At 53.7% G+C, this 15,184-nt stretch overlaps 1 protein-coding gene across 1 annotated transcript in view; it reads left to right on the top strand.

The window, feature by feature from the left end:
* The window catches only part of HMCN1 (hemicentin 1), a 443,635-nt gene that overhangs the window by 92,040 nt on the left and 336,411 nt on the right, over nt 1-15,184 (top strand). The window contains exon 12 of the mRNA XM_056523646.1: nt 12,926-13,067. Coding sequence (XP_056379621.1) covers nt 12,926-13,067 — 142 coding nt within the window. The remainder of the gene's footprint in view (nt 1-12,925; nt 13,068-15,184) is intronic.

Raw genomic sequence — 15,184 nt, 5'->3', positions numbered from 1 at the left:
GCATTCAGTCGGGGTTGAGTCGCTATCGGGTGGAACGACCTGGGGGTTACCTGCCGCAGCAAGTCCATGCCGCTTTGCGGCGGGCTCTGGTGAATACCAGTAACCCCTTAAACTCCGTTCCCCTGGTACGGTCCACGTCATCATCCCACTGACACAGAGGATCCACCTCCAGTATCCTCACAGTACCCGGATCCTAACAATGGTTTGATGACAAGTACTCTTTAATGAGCCAACTGGAGTCTTATAGTGACTCCGGTAGGCTCATTTTTGTTCCTTATCCAGTTTTGTGACCAGACCTAAAACCGTGGTATACTACGGTTTTAGGTCAGGTCACGAAACCGGATACAGTTCAAAAATGAGCCGACCGGAGTCACTAGAACAAAAACCCCAGGGGGTACAGGGTAACTATAGCCAAACAACAACTTTAGGGGAAACATAATTGTATGTGTGTACCACACAGGGTCTGTCTAGCACATCTCTATTCACTGTAGGACCAATGCCTCTCAATATGTGTGCCAATTATAAGTGTGAGGCCACTGCTGAGGCTCTAATGCATGGAGATCATGGTGCTGACAGAAACCACTGCAATTTAAAATGTAACACAATCCAGAGTCCTGACGGCGTTTCGCTGGCGACCCAGCATCATCAGAGGACTGGCGGCTAGTGGTTCACGGAAGTACAGCCTCCCCTTATATAGACTCCCCCAATGTCAGCAAAAGAAGCCCACCCCTCCCATACACATAATAGGCCAATAGGGGTGCAAGAGTAAGGTCACATGAAATGGGTACGGATCACGTACAGACCATGCACTGTGTGTGGCCTATTACAGGTGGGGGTGTATGTCATGTGATATAGACATCCCCAGATCACAATCACTTTGCACCGCACGTGGTCCGTGGTGTTTACGAGCGGAGGGAGCGACTGCGCATGTCACAGCCATCTGCGCATAGTGAAACAGGGGGAATGTGGACCCAAATCATATATAAACAATAAGTGGCGCCCAAGATGATTAGTATAAATATATAAGTGTATTAGACTAAGTGGGTGTATATATATACATATAGGGATATAACCCCAAGGAGTGGAGGGGTTCCCCCTCCACTTCTTGGGGTTATATCCCTATATGTATATATATATATATATATATATATATATATATATACACATATACACCCACTTAGTCTAATACACTTATATGTCACGATGCCGGCTGGCAGGAGGTAGATCCTCTGTGCCAGAGAGGGATTGGCGTGGACCGTGCTAGTTCTAAGTCACTACTGGTATTCACCAGAGCCCGCCGCAAAGCGGGATGGTCTTGCTGCGGCGGTAGTGACCAGGTCGTATCCACTAGCAACGGCTCAACCTCTCTGACTGCTGAAGATAGGCGCGGTACAAGGGAGTAGACAGAAGCAAGGTCGGACGTAGCAGAAGGTCGGGGCAGGCAGCAAGGATCGTAGTCAGGGGCAACGGCAGGAGGTCAGAAACACAGGCTAGGAACACACAAGGGAACGCTTTCACTAGGCACAAGGGCAACAAGATCCGGCGAGGGAGTGCAGGGGAAGTGAGGTATACATAGGGAGTGCACAGGTGAACACACTAATTAGAACCACTGCGCCAATCAGCGGCGCAGTGGCCCTTTAAATCGCAGAGACCCGGCGCGCGCGCGCCCTAGGGAGCGGGGCCGCGCGCGCCGGGACAGGACCGACGGAGAGCGAGTCAGGTACGGGAGCCGGGGTGCGCATCGCGAGCGGGCGCCACCCGCATCGCGAATCGCATCCCGGCTGGAGGCGGTATCGCAGCGCACCCGGTCAGCGGATCTGACCGGGGCGCTGCAGTAACGAGAGTGTAGCGAGCGCTCCGGGGAGGAGCGGGGACCCGGAGCGCTCGGCGTAACAGTACCCCCCCCCCTTGGGTCTCCCCCTCTTTTTAGCGGAGAGCCATACCTTGTCTCCGGGAGAAAAAATGGAGGGAGCTCTTCTTTTCTTATCAGCAAACTTCTTCATGCGTGATGAAGCCTGTAAGAGAGAATTTTGGGTCTCTTTCCATATGGTGGAAAGATCACGAGTTATTTCATCCACAGCGGGCAAACCAGAGGGCAAGGGAGTAGGGAGGGGGGGAAGAGGGTGAAGGAGACCAGCAGGCTTCTGGCGAGGAGTCTTGTCCCGGGCACAGACAGTGCAGACCCGCACAAAATCAACAACATCCGTCTCCAGAGTCGGCCACCAATAGAGACGAGAGATGAGTTGCACGGATTTCTTGATGCCCGCATGGCCTGCGAGATGGGAGGAGTGACCCCATTTGAGGATTCCGAGGCGTTGGCGTGGAGAGACGAAGGTCTTCCCTGGAGGAGTTTGCCTGATGGAGGCTGAAGAAGTGGAGATCAGGCAGTCAGGAGGAATGATGTGTTGCGGAGAGAGCTCTACTTCCGAGGCATCCGAGGAACGAGAGAGAGCATCGGCCCTGATGTTCTTATCGGCAGGGCGAAAGTGAATTTCAAAATTAAACCGGCCAAAGAACAGAGACCACCTGGCCTGGCGAGGATTCCGCCGTTGGGCAGACTGGAGATAGGAGAGATTCTTGTGATCGGTGTAAATAATAACTGGAAATCTTGATCCCTCCAGCAGATGCCTCCATTCCTCAAGTGCTAATTTAATGGCCAGTAGCTCTCGATCCCCGATGGAGTAGTTCCTCTCCGCCGGAGAGAAGGTCCTAGAAAAAAAACCACAGGTAACAGCATGCCCGGAAGAATTTTTTTGTAGAAGAACCGCTCCAGCTCCTACTGAGGAGGCATCAACCTCCAATAGGAAGGGTTTAGATGGGTCAGGTCTGGAGAGCACGGGAGCAGAAGAAAAGGCCGACTTGAGCCGTTTAAAGGCGTCTTCCGCTTGAGGAGGCCAGGACTTAGGATTGGCATTCTTCTTGGTTAAAGCCACGATAGGAGCCACAATGGTGGAAAAATGTGGAATAAATTGTCTGTAATAATTGGCGAACCCCAAAAAACGTTGGATAGCACGGAGTCCGGAGGGGCGTGGCCAATCTAAGACGGCAGAGAGTTTGTCTGGATCCATTTGTAGTCCCTGGCCAGAGACCAAGTATCCTAGGAAAGGAAGAGATTGACATTCAAACAGACATTTCTCCATTTTGGCATAAAGTTGATTGTCACGAAGTCTCTGAAGAACCATGCGGACATGCTGGCGGTGTTCTTCTAGGTTGGCAGAAAAAATCTGAATATCGTCCAGATACACAACAACACAGGAATATAAGAGATCACGAAAAATGTCATTAACAAAGTCTTGGAAGACGGCAGGGGCGTTGCACAGGCCAAAGGGCATGACCAGATACTCAAAGTGTCCATCTCTAGTGTTAAATGCCGTTTTCCATTCATCCCCCTCCCTGATGCGGATGAGATTAAAAGCACCTCTTAAGTCCAGTTTGGTAAAGATGTGGGCACCTTGGAGGCGATCAAAGAGTTCAGAGATAAGAGGTAGAGGGTAGCGGTTCTTTACCGTGATTTTATTAAGACCTCGGTAGTCAATGCAAGGACGTAGGGAGCCATCTTTTTTGGACACAAAGAAAAATCCAGCTCCGGCAGGAGAGGAGGATTTGCGGATAAACCCCTTTTTTAAATTTTCCTGGATGTACTCAGACATAGCAAGAGTCTCTGGGGCGGACAGAGGAGAAATTCTGCCCCGGGGTGGAGTAGTGCCCGGGAGGAGGTCAATAGGACAGTCATAAGGCCTGTGAGGAGGTAGAGTCTCAGCTTGTTTTTTGCAAAACACATCAGCAAAGTCCATATAGGCCTTAGGGAGACCGGTTACAGGGGGAACCACAAGGTCACGGCAGGGAGTACTGGGAACCGGTTTAAGGCAGTCCTTGAAACAAGAGATACCCCAGCTCTTGATCTCCTCCGTGGACCAATCCAGGGTTGGGGAATGGCGTTGGAGCCACGGTAGTCCAAGGAGAATTTCGGAAGTGCAATTGGGGAGGACCAAGAACTCAATTTTTTCTTGATGAGGTCCGATGCACATTAGAAGGGGCTCCGTGCGGTAACGTATGGTACAGTCCAATCTTTCATTGTTAACACAATTGATGTAGAGGGGCCTGGCGAGACTGGTTACCGGGATGTTGAACCTGTTGATGAGAGAGGCCAAAATAAAGTTTCCTGCAGATCCGGAATCCAAGAAGGCCATAGTAGGGAAGGAGAAGGTAGATGCAGATATCCGCACAGGCACAGTAAGACGTGGAGAAGCAGAGTTGACATCAAGGACTGTCTCACTTTTGTGCGGAGTCTGCGTGCGTCTTTCCAGGCGGGGAGGACGGATAGGACAATCCTTCAGGAAGTGTTCGGTACCGGCACAGTACAGGCAGAGATTCTCCATGCGGCGTCGTGTCCTCTCTTGAGGTGTCAGGCGAGACCGGTCAACTTGCATAGCCTCCACGGCGGAAGGCACAGGAACGGATTGCAGAGGACCAGAAGAGAGAGGAGCCGCGGAGAAAAAATGCCTCGTGCGAACAAAGTCCATATCCTGGCGGAGCTCCTGACGCCTTTCGGAAAAACGCATGTCAATGCGAGTGGCAAGATGAATGAGTTCATGTAGATTAGCAGGAATTTCTCGTGCGGCCAGAACATCTTTAATGTTGCTGGATAGGCCTTTTTTAAAGGTCGCGCAGAGGGCCTCATTATTCCAGGATAGTTCAGAAGCAAGAGTACGGAATTGTATGGCGTACTCGCCAACGGAAGAATTACCCTGGACCAGGTTCAGCAGGGCAGTCTCAGCAGAGGAGGCTCGGGCAGGTTCCTCAAAGACACTACGAATTTCCGAGAAGAAGGAGTGTACAGAGGCAGTGACGGGGTCATTGCGGTCCCAGAGCGGTGTGGCCCATGACAGAGCTTTTCCAGACAGAAGGCTGACTACGAAAGCCACCTTAGACCTTTCAGTAGGAAACTGGTCCGACATCATCTCCAAGTGCAGGGAACATTGTGAAAGAAAGCCACGGCAAAACTTAGAGTCCCCATCAAATTTATCCGGCAAGGATGGTCGTAGGCCTGAAGCGGCCACTCGCTGCGGAGGAGGTGCAGGAGCTGGCGGAGGAGATGATTGCTGAAGCTGTGGTAGTAGCTGCTGTAGCATCACGGTCAGTTGAGACAGCTGGTGGCCTTGTTGCGCTATCTGTTGTGACTGCTGGGCGACCACCGTGGAGAGGTCAGCGACAACTGGCAGAGGTACTTCAGCGGGATCCATGGCCGGATCTACTGTCACGATGCCGGCTGGCAGGTAGTGGATCCTCTGTGCCAGAGAGGGATTGGCGTGGACCGTGCTAGTGGACCGGTTCTAAGCCACTACTGGTTTTCACCAGAGCCCGCCGCAAAGCGGGATGGTCTTGCTGCGGCGGTAGTGACCAGGTCGTATCCACTAGCAACGGCTCACCTCTCTGGCTGCTGAAGATAGGCGCGGTACAAGGGAGTAGGCAGAAGCAAGGTCGGACGTAGCAGAAGGTCGGGGCAGGCAGCAAGGATCGTAGTCAGGGGCAACGGCAGAAGGTCTGGAACACAGGCTAGGAACACACAAGGAACGCTTTCACTGGCACAATGGCAACAAGATCCGGCAAGGGAGTGCAGGGGAAGTGAGGTGATATAGGGAAGTGCACAGGTGAACACACTAATTGGAACCACTGCGCCAATCAGCGGCGCAGTGGCCCTTTAAATCGCAGAGACCCGGCGCGCGCGCGCCCTAGGGAGCGGGGCCGCGCGCGCCGGGACAGAACAGACGGAGAGCGAGTAAGGTACGGGAGCCGGGGTGCGCATCGCGAGCGGGCGCTACCCGCATCGCGAATCGCATCCCGGCTGGCAGCGGAATCGCAGCGCCCCGGGTCAGAGGATGTGACCGGAGCGCTGCAGCAGGGAGAGTGAAGCGAGCGCTCCGGGGAGGAGCGGGGACCCGGAGCGCTCGGCGTAACAGTACCCCCCCCCCCCTTGGGTCTCCCCCTCTTCTTAGAGCCTGAGAACCTGAGGAGCAGACTTTTGTCTAGGATGTTGTCCTCAGGTTCCCAGGATCTCTCTTCAGGACCACAACCCTCCCAGTCCACTAGAAAAAAAGTTTTCCCTCTGACCTTTTTAGAGGCTAAGATCTCTTTGACAGAGAAGATGTCCGAGGAGCCGGAAACAGGAGTGGGAGGAACAGATTTGGGAGAAAAACGGTTGAGGATGAGTGGTTTGAGAAGAGAGACGTGAAAGGCATTAGGAATACGAAGAGAAGGAGGAAGAAGAAGTTTGTAAGAGACAGGATTAATTTGGCACAAGACTTTGAAAGGACCAAGATAGCGTGGTCCCAGTTTGTAACTGGGGACACGAAAGCGGACATATTTAGCGGAGAGCCATACCTTGTCTCCGGGAGCAAAAATGGGGGGAGCTCTTCTTTTTTTATCGGCAAACTTTTTCATGCGAGATGAAGCCTGTAAAAGAGAATTTTGGGTCTCTTTCCATATGGTGGAAAGATCACGAGTCACTTCATCTACAGCGGGCAAACCAGAGGGCAAGGGAGTAGGGAGGGGGGGAAGAGGGTGACGGCCGTACACCACGAAAAATGGGGATTTGGAGGAAGATTCAGAGACTCTGAAGTTATACGAAAATTCGGCCCATGGTAGAAGATCTGCCCAGTCATCCTGGCGGGAGGAAACAAAATGGCGTAAATAATCACCCAGGACCTGGTTAATTCTTTCCACTTGCCCATTGGATTGAGGGTGATATGCAGAGGAAAAGTTTAATTTAATCTTGAGTTGTTTACAGAGAGCCCTCCAGAATTTAGACACGAATTGGACACCTCTATCCGAGACAATCTGCGTAGGCAACCCGTGAAGACGAAAAATGTGTACAAAAAATTGTTTAGCCAACTGAGGCGCAGAAGGAAGACCAGGAAGAGGGATGAAATGTGCCATTTTGGAGAATCGATCAACGACCACCCAAATAACAGTGTTGCCACGGGAAGGGGGTAAATCAGTAATAAAATCCATACCAATCAGAGACCAAGGCTGTTCGGGGACAGGCAGAGGATGAAGAAAACCAGCGGGCTTCTGGCGAGGAGTCTTATCCCGGGCACAGATAGTGCAGGCTCGCACAAAGTCCACAACATCCGTCTCCAGAGTCGGCCACCAATAGAAGCGGGAGATGAGTTGCACAGATTTCTTGATGCCCGCATGACCTGCGAGATGGGAGGAGTGACCCCATTTGAGGATTCCGAGGCGTTGGCGTGGAGAAACAAAGGTCTTTCCTGGAGGAGTCTGCCTGATGGAGGCAGGAGAAGTGGAGATCAGGCAGTCAGGTGGAATGATGTGTTGCGGAGAGAGTTCAACTTCTGAGGCATCCGAGGAACGAGAGAGAGCATCGGCCCTAATATTCTTATCGGCAGGACGAAAGTGAATCTCAAAATTAAATCGGGCAAAGAACAGAGACCACCGGGCCTGGCGAGGATTCAGCCGTTGGGCAGACTGGAGGTAGGAGAGGTTCTTGTGGTCGGTGTAGATAATAACAGGAAAACTTGATCCCTCCAGCAGATGCCTCCATTCCTCAAGTGCTAATTTAATGGCTAGAAGCTCTCGATCCCCGATGGAGTAGTTCCTCTCCGCTGGAGAGAAGGTCCTAGAGAAAAAACCACAAGTGACAGCATGCCCGGAGGAATTTTTTTGTAGAAGAACAGCTCCAGCTCCCACTGAGGAGGCATCAACCTCCAATAGGAAGGGTTTGGAAGGGTCAGGTCTGGAGAGGACGGGAGCCGAAGAAAAGGCAGACTTGAGTCGTTTAAAGGCGTCTTCTGCTTGAGGAGGCCAGGACTTGGGATCAGCATTTTTTTTGGTTAAAGCCACGATAGGAGCCACAATGGTAGAAAAATGTGGAATAAATTGCCTGTAATAATTGGCGAACCCCAAAAAGCGTTGGATAGCACGGAGTCCGGAGGGGCGTGGCCAATCTAAGACGGCAGAGAGTTTGTCTGGATCCATCTGTAGTCCCTGGCCAGAGACCAAATATCCTAGAAAAGGAAGAGATTGGCATTCAAACAGACATTTCTCAATCTTGGCATAGAGTTGATTGTCACGAAGTCTCTGAAGAACCATACGGACATGCTGGCGGTGTTCTTCTAGATTGGCAGAAAAAATTAGGATATCGTCCAGATATACAACAACACAGGAGTATAACAGATCACGAAAAATTTCATTGACAAAGTCTTGGAAGACGGCAGGGGCGTTGCACAGGCCAAAGGGCATGACCAGATACTCAAAGTGTCCATCTCTGGTGTTAAATGCCGTTTTCCACTCATCCCCCTCTCTGATGCGGATGAGGTTATAGGCGCCTCTTAAGTCCAATTTAGTAAAGATGTGGGCACCTTGGAGGCGATCAAAGAGTTCAGAGATGAGGGGTAAGGGGTAGCGGTTCTTAACCGTGATTTTATTAAGACCGCGGTAGTCAATGCAAGGACGTAGGGAGCCATCTTTTTTGGACACAAAGAAAAATCCGGCTCCGGCAGGAGAGAAGGATTTACGGATAAAGCCCTTTTTTAGATTCTCCTGGACGTATTCAGACATGGCAAGAGTCTCTGGGGCAGAGAGAGGATAAATTCTGCCCCGGGGTGGAGTAGTGCCCGGGAGGAGGTCGATAGGACAATCATAAGGCCTGTGAGGAGGTAGAGTCTCAGCTTGTTTTTTGCAGAAAACATCCGCGAAGTCCATATAGGCCTTAGGGAGACCGGTTACTGGAGGAACCACAGAGTTACGGCAAGGGTTACTGGGAACCGGTTTTAGACAGTTCTTGGAACAAGAGGACCCCCAACTCTTGATCTCCCCAGTGGACCAATCCAAGGTTGGGGAATGAAGTTGAAGCCAGGGAAGTCCAAGGAGAATTTCCGAGGTGCAATTGGGGAGGACCAAAAGTTCAATCCTCTCGTGATGAGATCCGATGCTCATAAGAAGGGGCTCCGTGCGGAAACGTATGGTACAGTCCAATCTTTCATTATTTACACAATTGATGTAGAGGGGTCTGGCGAGACTGGTCACCGGGATGTTGAACTTGTTGACGAGAGAGGCCAAAATAAAATTTCCTGCAGATCCAGAGTCCAAGAAGGCCACAGTAGAGAAGGAGAAGGCAGAGGCAGACATCCGCACAGGCACAGTAAGACGTGGAGAAGCAGAGTAGACATCAAGGACTGTCTCACCTTTGTGCGGAGTCAGCGTACGTCTTTCCAGGCGGGGAGGACGGATAGGACAATCCCTCAGGAAGTGTTCGGTACTAGCACAGTACAGGCAGGGGTTCTCCATACGGCGTCGTGTCCTCTCTTGAGGTGTCAGACGAGACCGGTCGACCTGCATAGCCTCCACGGCGGGAGGCACAGGAACAGATTGCAGGGGACCAGAGGAGAGAGGAGCCGAGGAGAAGAAACGCCTCGTGCGAACAGAGTCCATATCTTGGCGGAGTTCCTGACGCCTTTCGGAAAAACGCATGTCAATGCGAGTGGCTAGGTGAATAAGTTCATGTAGATTAGCAGGAATTTCTCGTGCGGCCAGAACATCTTTAATGTTGCTGGATAGGCCTTTTTTGAAGGTCGCGCAGAGGGCCTCATTATTCCAGGACAATTCTGAAGCAAGAGTACGGAATTGTACGGCATACTCGCCAACGGAAGAATTACCCTGGACCAGGTTCAACAGGGCAGTCTCAGCAGAAGAGGCTCGGGCAGGTTCCTCAAAGACACTTCGGATTTCCGAGAAGAAGGAGTGTACAGAGGCAGTGACGGGGTCATTGCGGTCCCAGAGCGGTGTGGCCCATGACAGGGCTTTTCCGGACAGAAGGCTGACTACGAAAGCCACCTTAGACCTTTCAGTGGGAAACAGGTCCGACATCATCTCCAGATGCAGGGAACATTGGGAAAGAAAGCCACGGCAAAACTTAGAGTCCCCATCAAATTTATCCGGCAAGGATAGGCGTAGCCCAGGAGCGGCCACTCGCTGCGGAGGAGGTGCAGGAGCTGGCGGAGGAGATGACTGCTGAAGCTGTGGTAGTAATTGTTGTAGCATAACGGTCAGTTGAGACAGCTGTTGGCCTTGTTGCGCTATCTGTTGTGACTGCTGGGCGACCACCGTGGTGAGGTCAGCGACAACTGGCAGAGGAACTTCAGCGGGATCCATGGCCGGATCTACTGTCACGATGCCGGCTGGCAGGTAGTGGACGGCTCACCTCTCTGGCTGCTGAAGATAGGCGCGGTACAAGGGAGTAGGCAGAAGCAAGGTCGGACGTAGCAGAAGGTCGGGGCAGGCAGCAAGGATCGTAGTCAGGGGCAACGGCAGAAGGTCTGGAACACAGGCTAGGAACACACAAGGAACGCTTTCACTGGCACAATGGCAACAAGATCCGGCAAGGGAGTGCAGGGGAAGTGAGGTGATATAGGGAAGTGCACAGGTGAACACACTAATTGGAACCACTGCGCCAATCAGCGGCGCAGTGGCCCTTTAAATCGCAGAGACCCGGCGCGCGCGCGCCCTAGGGAGCGGGGCCGCGCGCGCCGGGACAGAACAGACGGAGAGCGAGTAAGGTACGGGAGCCGGGGTGCGCATCGCGAGCGGGCGCTACCCGCATCGCGAATCGCATCCCGGCTGGCAGCGGAATCGCAGCGCCCCGGGTCAGAGGATGTGACCGGAGCGCTGCAGCAGGGAGAGTGAAGCGAGCGCTCCGGGGAGGAGCGGGGACCCGGAGCGCTCGGCGTAACAGTTGTGACTGCTGGGCGACCACCGTGGAGAGGTCAGCGACAACTGGCAGAGGTACTTCAGCGGGATCCATGGCCGGATCTACTGTCACGATGCCGGCTGGCAGGAGGTGGATCCTCTGTGCCAGAGAGGGATTGGCGTGGACCGTGCTAGTGGACCGGTTCTAAGTCACTACTGGTATTCACCAGAGCCCGCCGCAAAGCGGGATGGTCTTGCTGCGGCGGTAGTGACCAGGTCGTATCCACTAGCAACGGCTCAACCTCTCTGACTGCTGAAGATAGGCGCGGTACAAGGGAGTAGACAGAAGCAAGGTCGGACGTAGCAGAAGGTCGGGGCAGGCAGCAAGGATCGTAGTCAGGGGCAACGGCAGGAGGTCAGAAACACAGGCTAGGAACACACAAGGGAACGCTTTCACTAGGCACAAGGGCAACAAGATCCGGCGAGGGAGTGCAGGGGAAGTGAGGTATACATAGGGAGTGCACAGGTGAACACACTAATTAGAACCACTGCGCCAATCAGCGGCGCAGTGGCCCTTTAAATCGCAGAGACCCGGCGCGCGCGCGCCCTAGGGAGCGGGGCCGCGCGCCGGGACAGGACCGACGGAGAGCGAGTCAGGTACGGGAGCCGGGGTGCGCATCGCGAGCGGGCGCCACCCGCATCGCGAATCGCATCCCGGCTGGAGGCGGTATCGCAGCGCACCCGGTCAGCGGATCTGACCGGGGCGCTGCAGTAACGAGAGTGTAGCGAGCGCTCCGGGGAGGAGCGGGGACCCGGAGCGCTCGGCGTAACATTATATATTTATACTAATCATCTTGGGCGCCACTTATCTCTACATATAGTTGATACATATGTATCATATCAGGATCGCCATACTATGTGCCCAGATAACATTAGCAGTATACTGCCTATGTCATAGACTAAGTACACTGACATGCGCGCCACCTTTGCGCACGTGCAGTGACAGTTTTTTGGGGGCTTCCAACATTAAGTCCACTGTCATGCGTACCCTTTTCACACATGCGCATTGACAGCCGGCACTGGGTCAGCTGTCATGCGTGGACGGCTGTTACATGCGCAGTCGTTCCCTCCGCTCGTGAACACCGCGGACCACGTGCGGCACATAGTGATTGTGATCGCGGGATGTTTATGTCACATGACATACATCTCCGCCCGTAATAGGCCACACACATGGTGCGTGTTCTGTACGTGATCTGTACGCATTACATGTGACCTTACTCTTGCACCACTATTGGCCTATTATGTGTATGGGAGGGGTGGGCTTCTTTTGCTGACATTGGGGGAGTCTATATAAGGGGAGGCTGTACTTCCGGGAACCACTAGCCGCCAGTCCTCTGATGACGCTGGGTCGCCAGCGAAACGCTGTCAGGACTCTGGATTGTGTTACATTTTAAATAGCAGTGGTTTCTGTCAGCACCATGATCTCCATGCATTAGAGCCTCAGCAGTGGCCTCACACTTATAAGTGGCACACTGATTGAGAGGCATTGGTCCTACAGTGAATAGAGATGTGCTAGACAGACCCTGTGTTGTGGTACACACATACAATTATGTTTCAATTCTATCACTACATGTGTTTTTCTGATTTTACATACGCCTTATAAAAGTTACATTTTAATTTTGTTTTTGAGGGGTTCTAGTTTAGGGTACCCCTTTGGGGGTTTCCCCTAAAGTTGTCGTTTGACCGGAGTCACTGTCTGACTCCGGTCAGCTCATTAAATTGAATGGGTTTTGGCTCTGGTCTGGCAGCCGTAGGCTGCAAACGTAATGTGAATGCAGCTTAAGTAATGTTCACTAGAAATGTCCTACCATTTAGCTGCTACTCAGAGAAAGATAAAAAAACATCTGTCAGACAGAGTTTCTGCGCTCTCACTGTTAGCAGCAAGGCAGGGGTTACACAACACTACATCAGATAGGGGGGGAGAGAAAGCCTGGAGGACCGCTCACACAGATCAGAGAGAAACAAAAAAATTAACATATTCAATCTGCAGCCAAAATCCAAATTCAAATTGTGGAGCATCCAGGTCATCAAGTGCTGAAAATTCTATGGAGAAAGTGTTTTTTGTTCGCACAATATTAAGTACAAAGCAAGAAAAAAATAATGTGTTTCAAAGGTGTCCATAGCTTTTTATTTCACAGATTCTTTTTCTTTTTTCTTCTAGATCCTCCAAAAGTTGTTGTTGATCCAAAAAATTCAACATTCACCAAAGGATCTGGTATAAAATTAAAATGCATCGCAACAGGTTATCCTGCCCCTCAGATAGTCTGGACCCACAATGACATGTTTGTCAGATTCTCTACAAGGTATGATTGGAGTTGTGTGGTGGGAGGGGGCGTGCCCCTCCCTTGTGGTGGTGGAAGGTGATAGGTGTGTGGTGGGAAGGGGTGTGTTCCTCCCTTGGGGTAGTGGGAGGTGATTGGTGTGTGGTGGGAAGGGGTGTGTCCCTCTCTTGTGGTAGTGGGAGGTTATTGGTGTGTGGTGGGAGGGGGCGTGCCCCTCCCTTGTGGTGGTGGAAGGTGATAGGTGTGTGGTGGGAAGGGGTGTGTTCCTCCCTTGTGGTAGTGGGAGGTGATTGGTGTGTGGTGGGAAGGGGTGTGTCCCTCTCTTGTGGTGGTGGGAGGTTATTGGTGTGTGGTGGGAGGGGGCGTGCCCCTCCCTTGTGGTGGTGGGAGGTGATTGGTGTGTGGTAGGAGGGGAAGTGCCCCTCCCTTGTGGCGGTGGGAGGTGATTGGTGTGTGGTGGGAGGGGGCGTGCCCCTCCCTTGTGGTGGTGGGAGGTGATTGGTGTGTGGTGGGACGGGGCGTGCCCCTCCCTTGTGGTGGTGGGAGGTTATTGGTGTGTGGTGGGAGGGGGCGTGCCCCTCCCTTGTGGTGGTGGGAGGTGATTGGTGTGTGGTGGGAAGGGGTGTGTCCCTCTCTTGTGGTGGTGGGAGGTTATTGGTGTGTGGTGGGAGGGGGCGTGCCCCTCCCTTGCGGTGGTGGGAGGTGATTGGTGTGTGGTAGGAGGGGAAGTGCCCCTCCCTTGTGGTGGTGGGAGGTGATTGGTGTGTGGTGGGAGGGGGTGTGCCCCTCCCTTGTGGTGGTGGGAGGTGATTGGTGTGTGGTGGGAGGGGGCATGCCCCTCCCTTGTGGTGGTGGGAGGTGATTGGTGTGTGGTGGGAAGGGGCATGCCCCTCCCTTGTGGTGGTGGGAGGTGATTGGTGTGTGGTGGGAAGGGGTGTGTCCCTCTCTTGTGGTGGTGGGAGGTTATTGGTGTGTGGTGGGAGGGGGCGTGCCCCTCCCTTGTGGTGGTGGGAGGTGATTGGTGTGTGGTGGGAAGGGGCATGCCCCTCCCTTGTGGTGGTGGGAGGTGATTGGTGTGTGGTGGGAAGGGGTGTGTCCCTCTCTTGTGGTGGTGGGAGGTTATTGGTGTGTGGTGGGAGGGGGCGTGCCCCTCCCTTGCGGTGGTGGGAGGTGATTGGTGTGTGGTAGGAGGGGAAGTGCCCCTCCCTTGTGGTGGTGGGAGGTGATTGGTGTGTGGTGGGAGGGGGTGTGCCCCTCCCTTGTGGTGGTGGGAGGTGATTGGTGTGTGGTGGGAGGGGGCATGCCCCTCCCTTGTGGTGGTGGGAGGTTATTGGTGTGTGGTGGGAGGGGGCGTGCCCCTCCCTTGTGGTGGTGGGAGGTGATTGGTGTGTGGTGGGAAGGGGTGTGTCCCTCTCTTGTGGTGGTGGGAGGTTATTGATGTGTGGTGGGAGGGGGCGTGCTCCTCCCTTGTGGTGGTGGGAGGTTATTGGCATGTGGTGGGAGGGGGCGTGCCCCTCCCTTGTGGTGGTGGGAGGTGATTGGTGTGTGGTGGGAGGGGGCGTGCCCCTCCCTTGTGGTAGTGGGAGGTTATTGGTGTGTGGTGGGAGGGGGCGTGCCCCTCCCTTGTGGTGGTGGAAGGTGATAGGTGTGTGGTGGGAAGGGGTGTGTTCCTCCCTTGTGGTAGTGGGAGGTGATTGGTGTGTGGTGGGAAGGGGTGTGTCCCTCTCTTGTGGTGGTGGGAGGTTATTGGTGTGTGGTGGGAGGGGGCGTGCCCCTCCCTTGTGGTGGTGGGAGGTGATTGGTGTGTGGTAGGAGGGGAAGTGCCCCTCCCTTGTGGCGGTGGGAGGTGATTGGTGTGTGGTGGGAGGGGGCGTGCCCCTCCCTTGTGGTGGTGGGAGGTGATTGGTGTGTGGTGGGACGGGGCGTGCCCCTCCCTTGTGGTGGTGGGAGGTTATTGGTGTGTGGTGGGAGGGGGCGTGCCCCTCCCTTGTGGTGGTGGGAGGTGATTGGTGTGTGGTGGGAAGGGGTGTGTCCCTCTCTTGTGGTGGTGGGAGGTTATTGGTGTGTGGTGGGAGGGGGCGTGCCCCTCCCTTGCGGTGGTGGGAGGTGATTGGTGTGTGGTAGGAGGGGAAGTGCCC

The sequence above is a fragment of the Hyla sarda genome, chromosome 6 (genome assembly GCF_029499605.1).
Source record: "Hyla sarda isolate aHylSar1 chromosome 6, aHylSar1.hap1, whole genome shotgun sequence".
NCBI classification, from domain to species: domain Eukaryota; kingdom Metazoa; phylum Chordata; class Amphibia; order Anura; family Hylidae; genus Hyla; species Hyla sarda.
The sequence above is the reverse complement of the archived record's forward strand: the minus strand, read 5'-3'. Positions and strand labels throughout refer to the sequence as shown.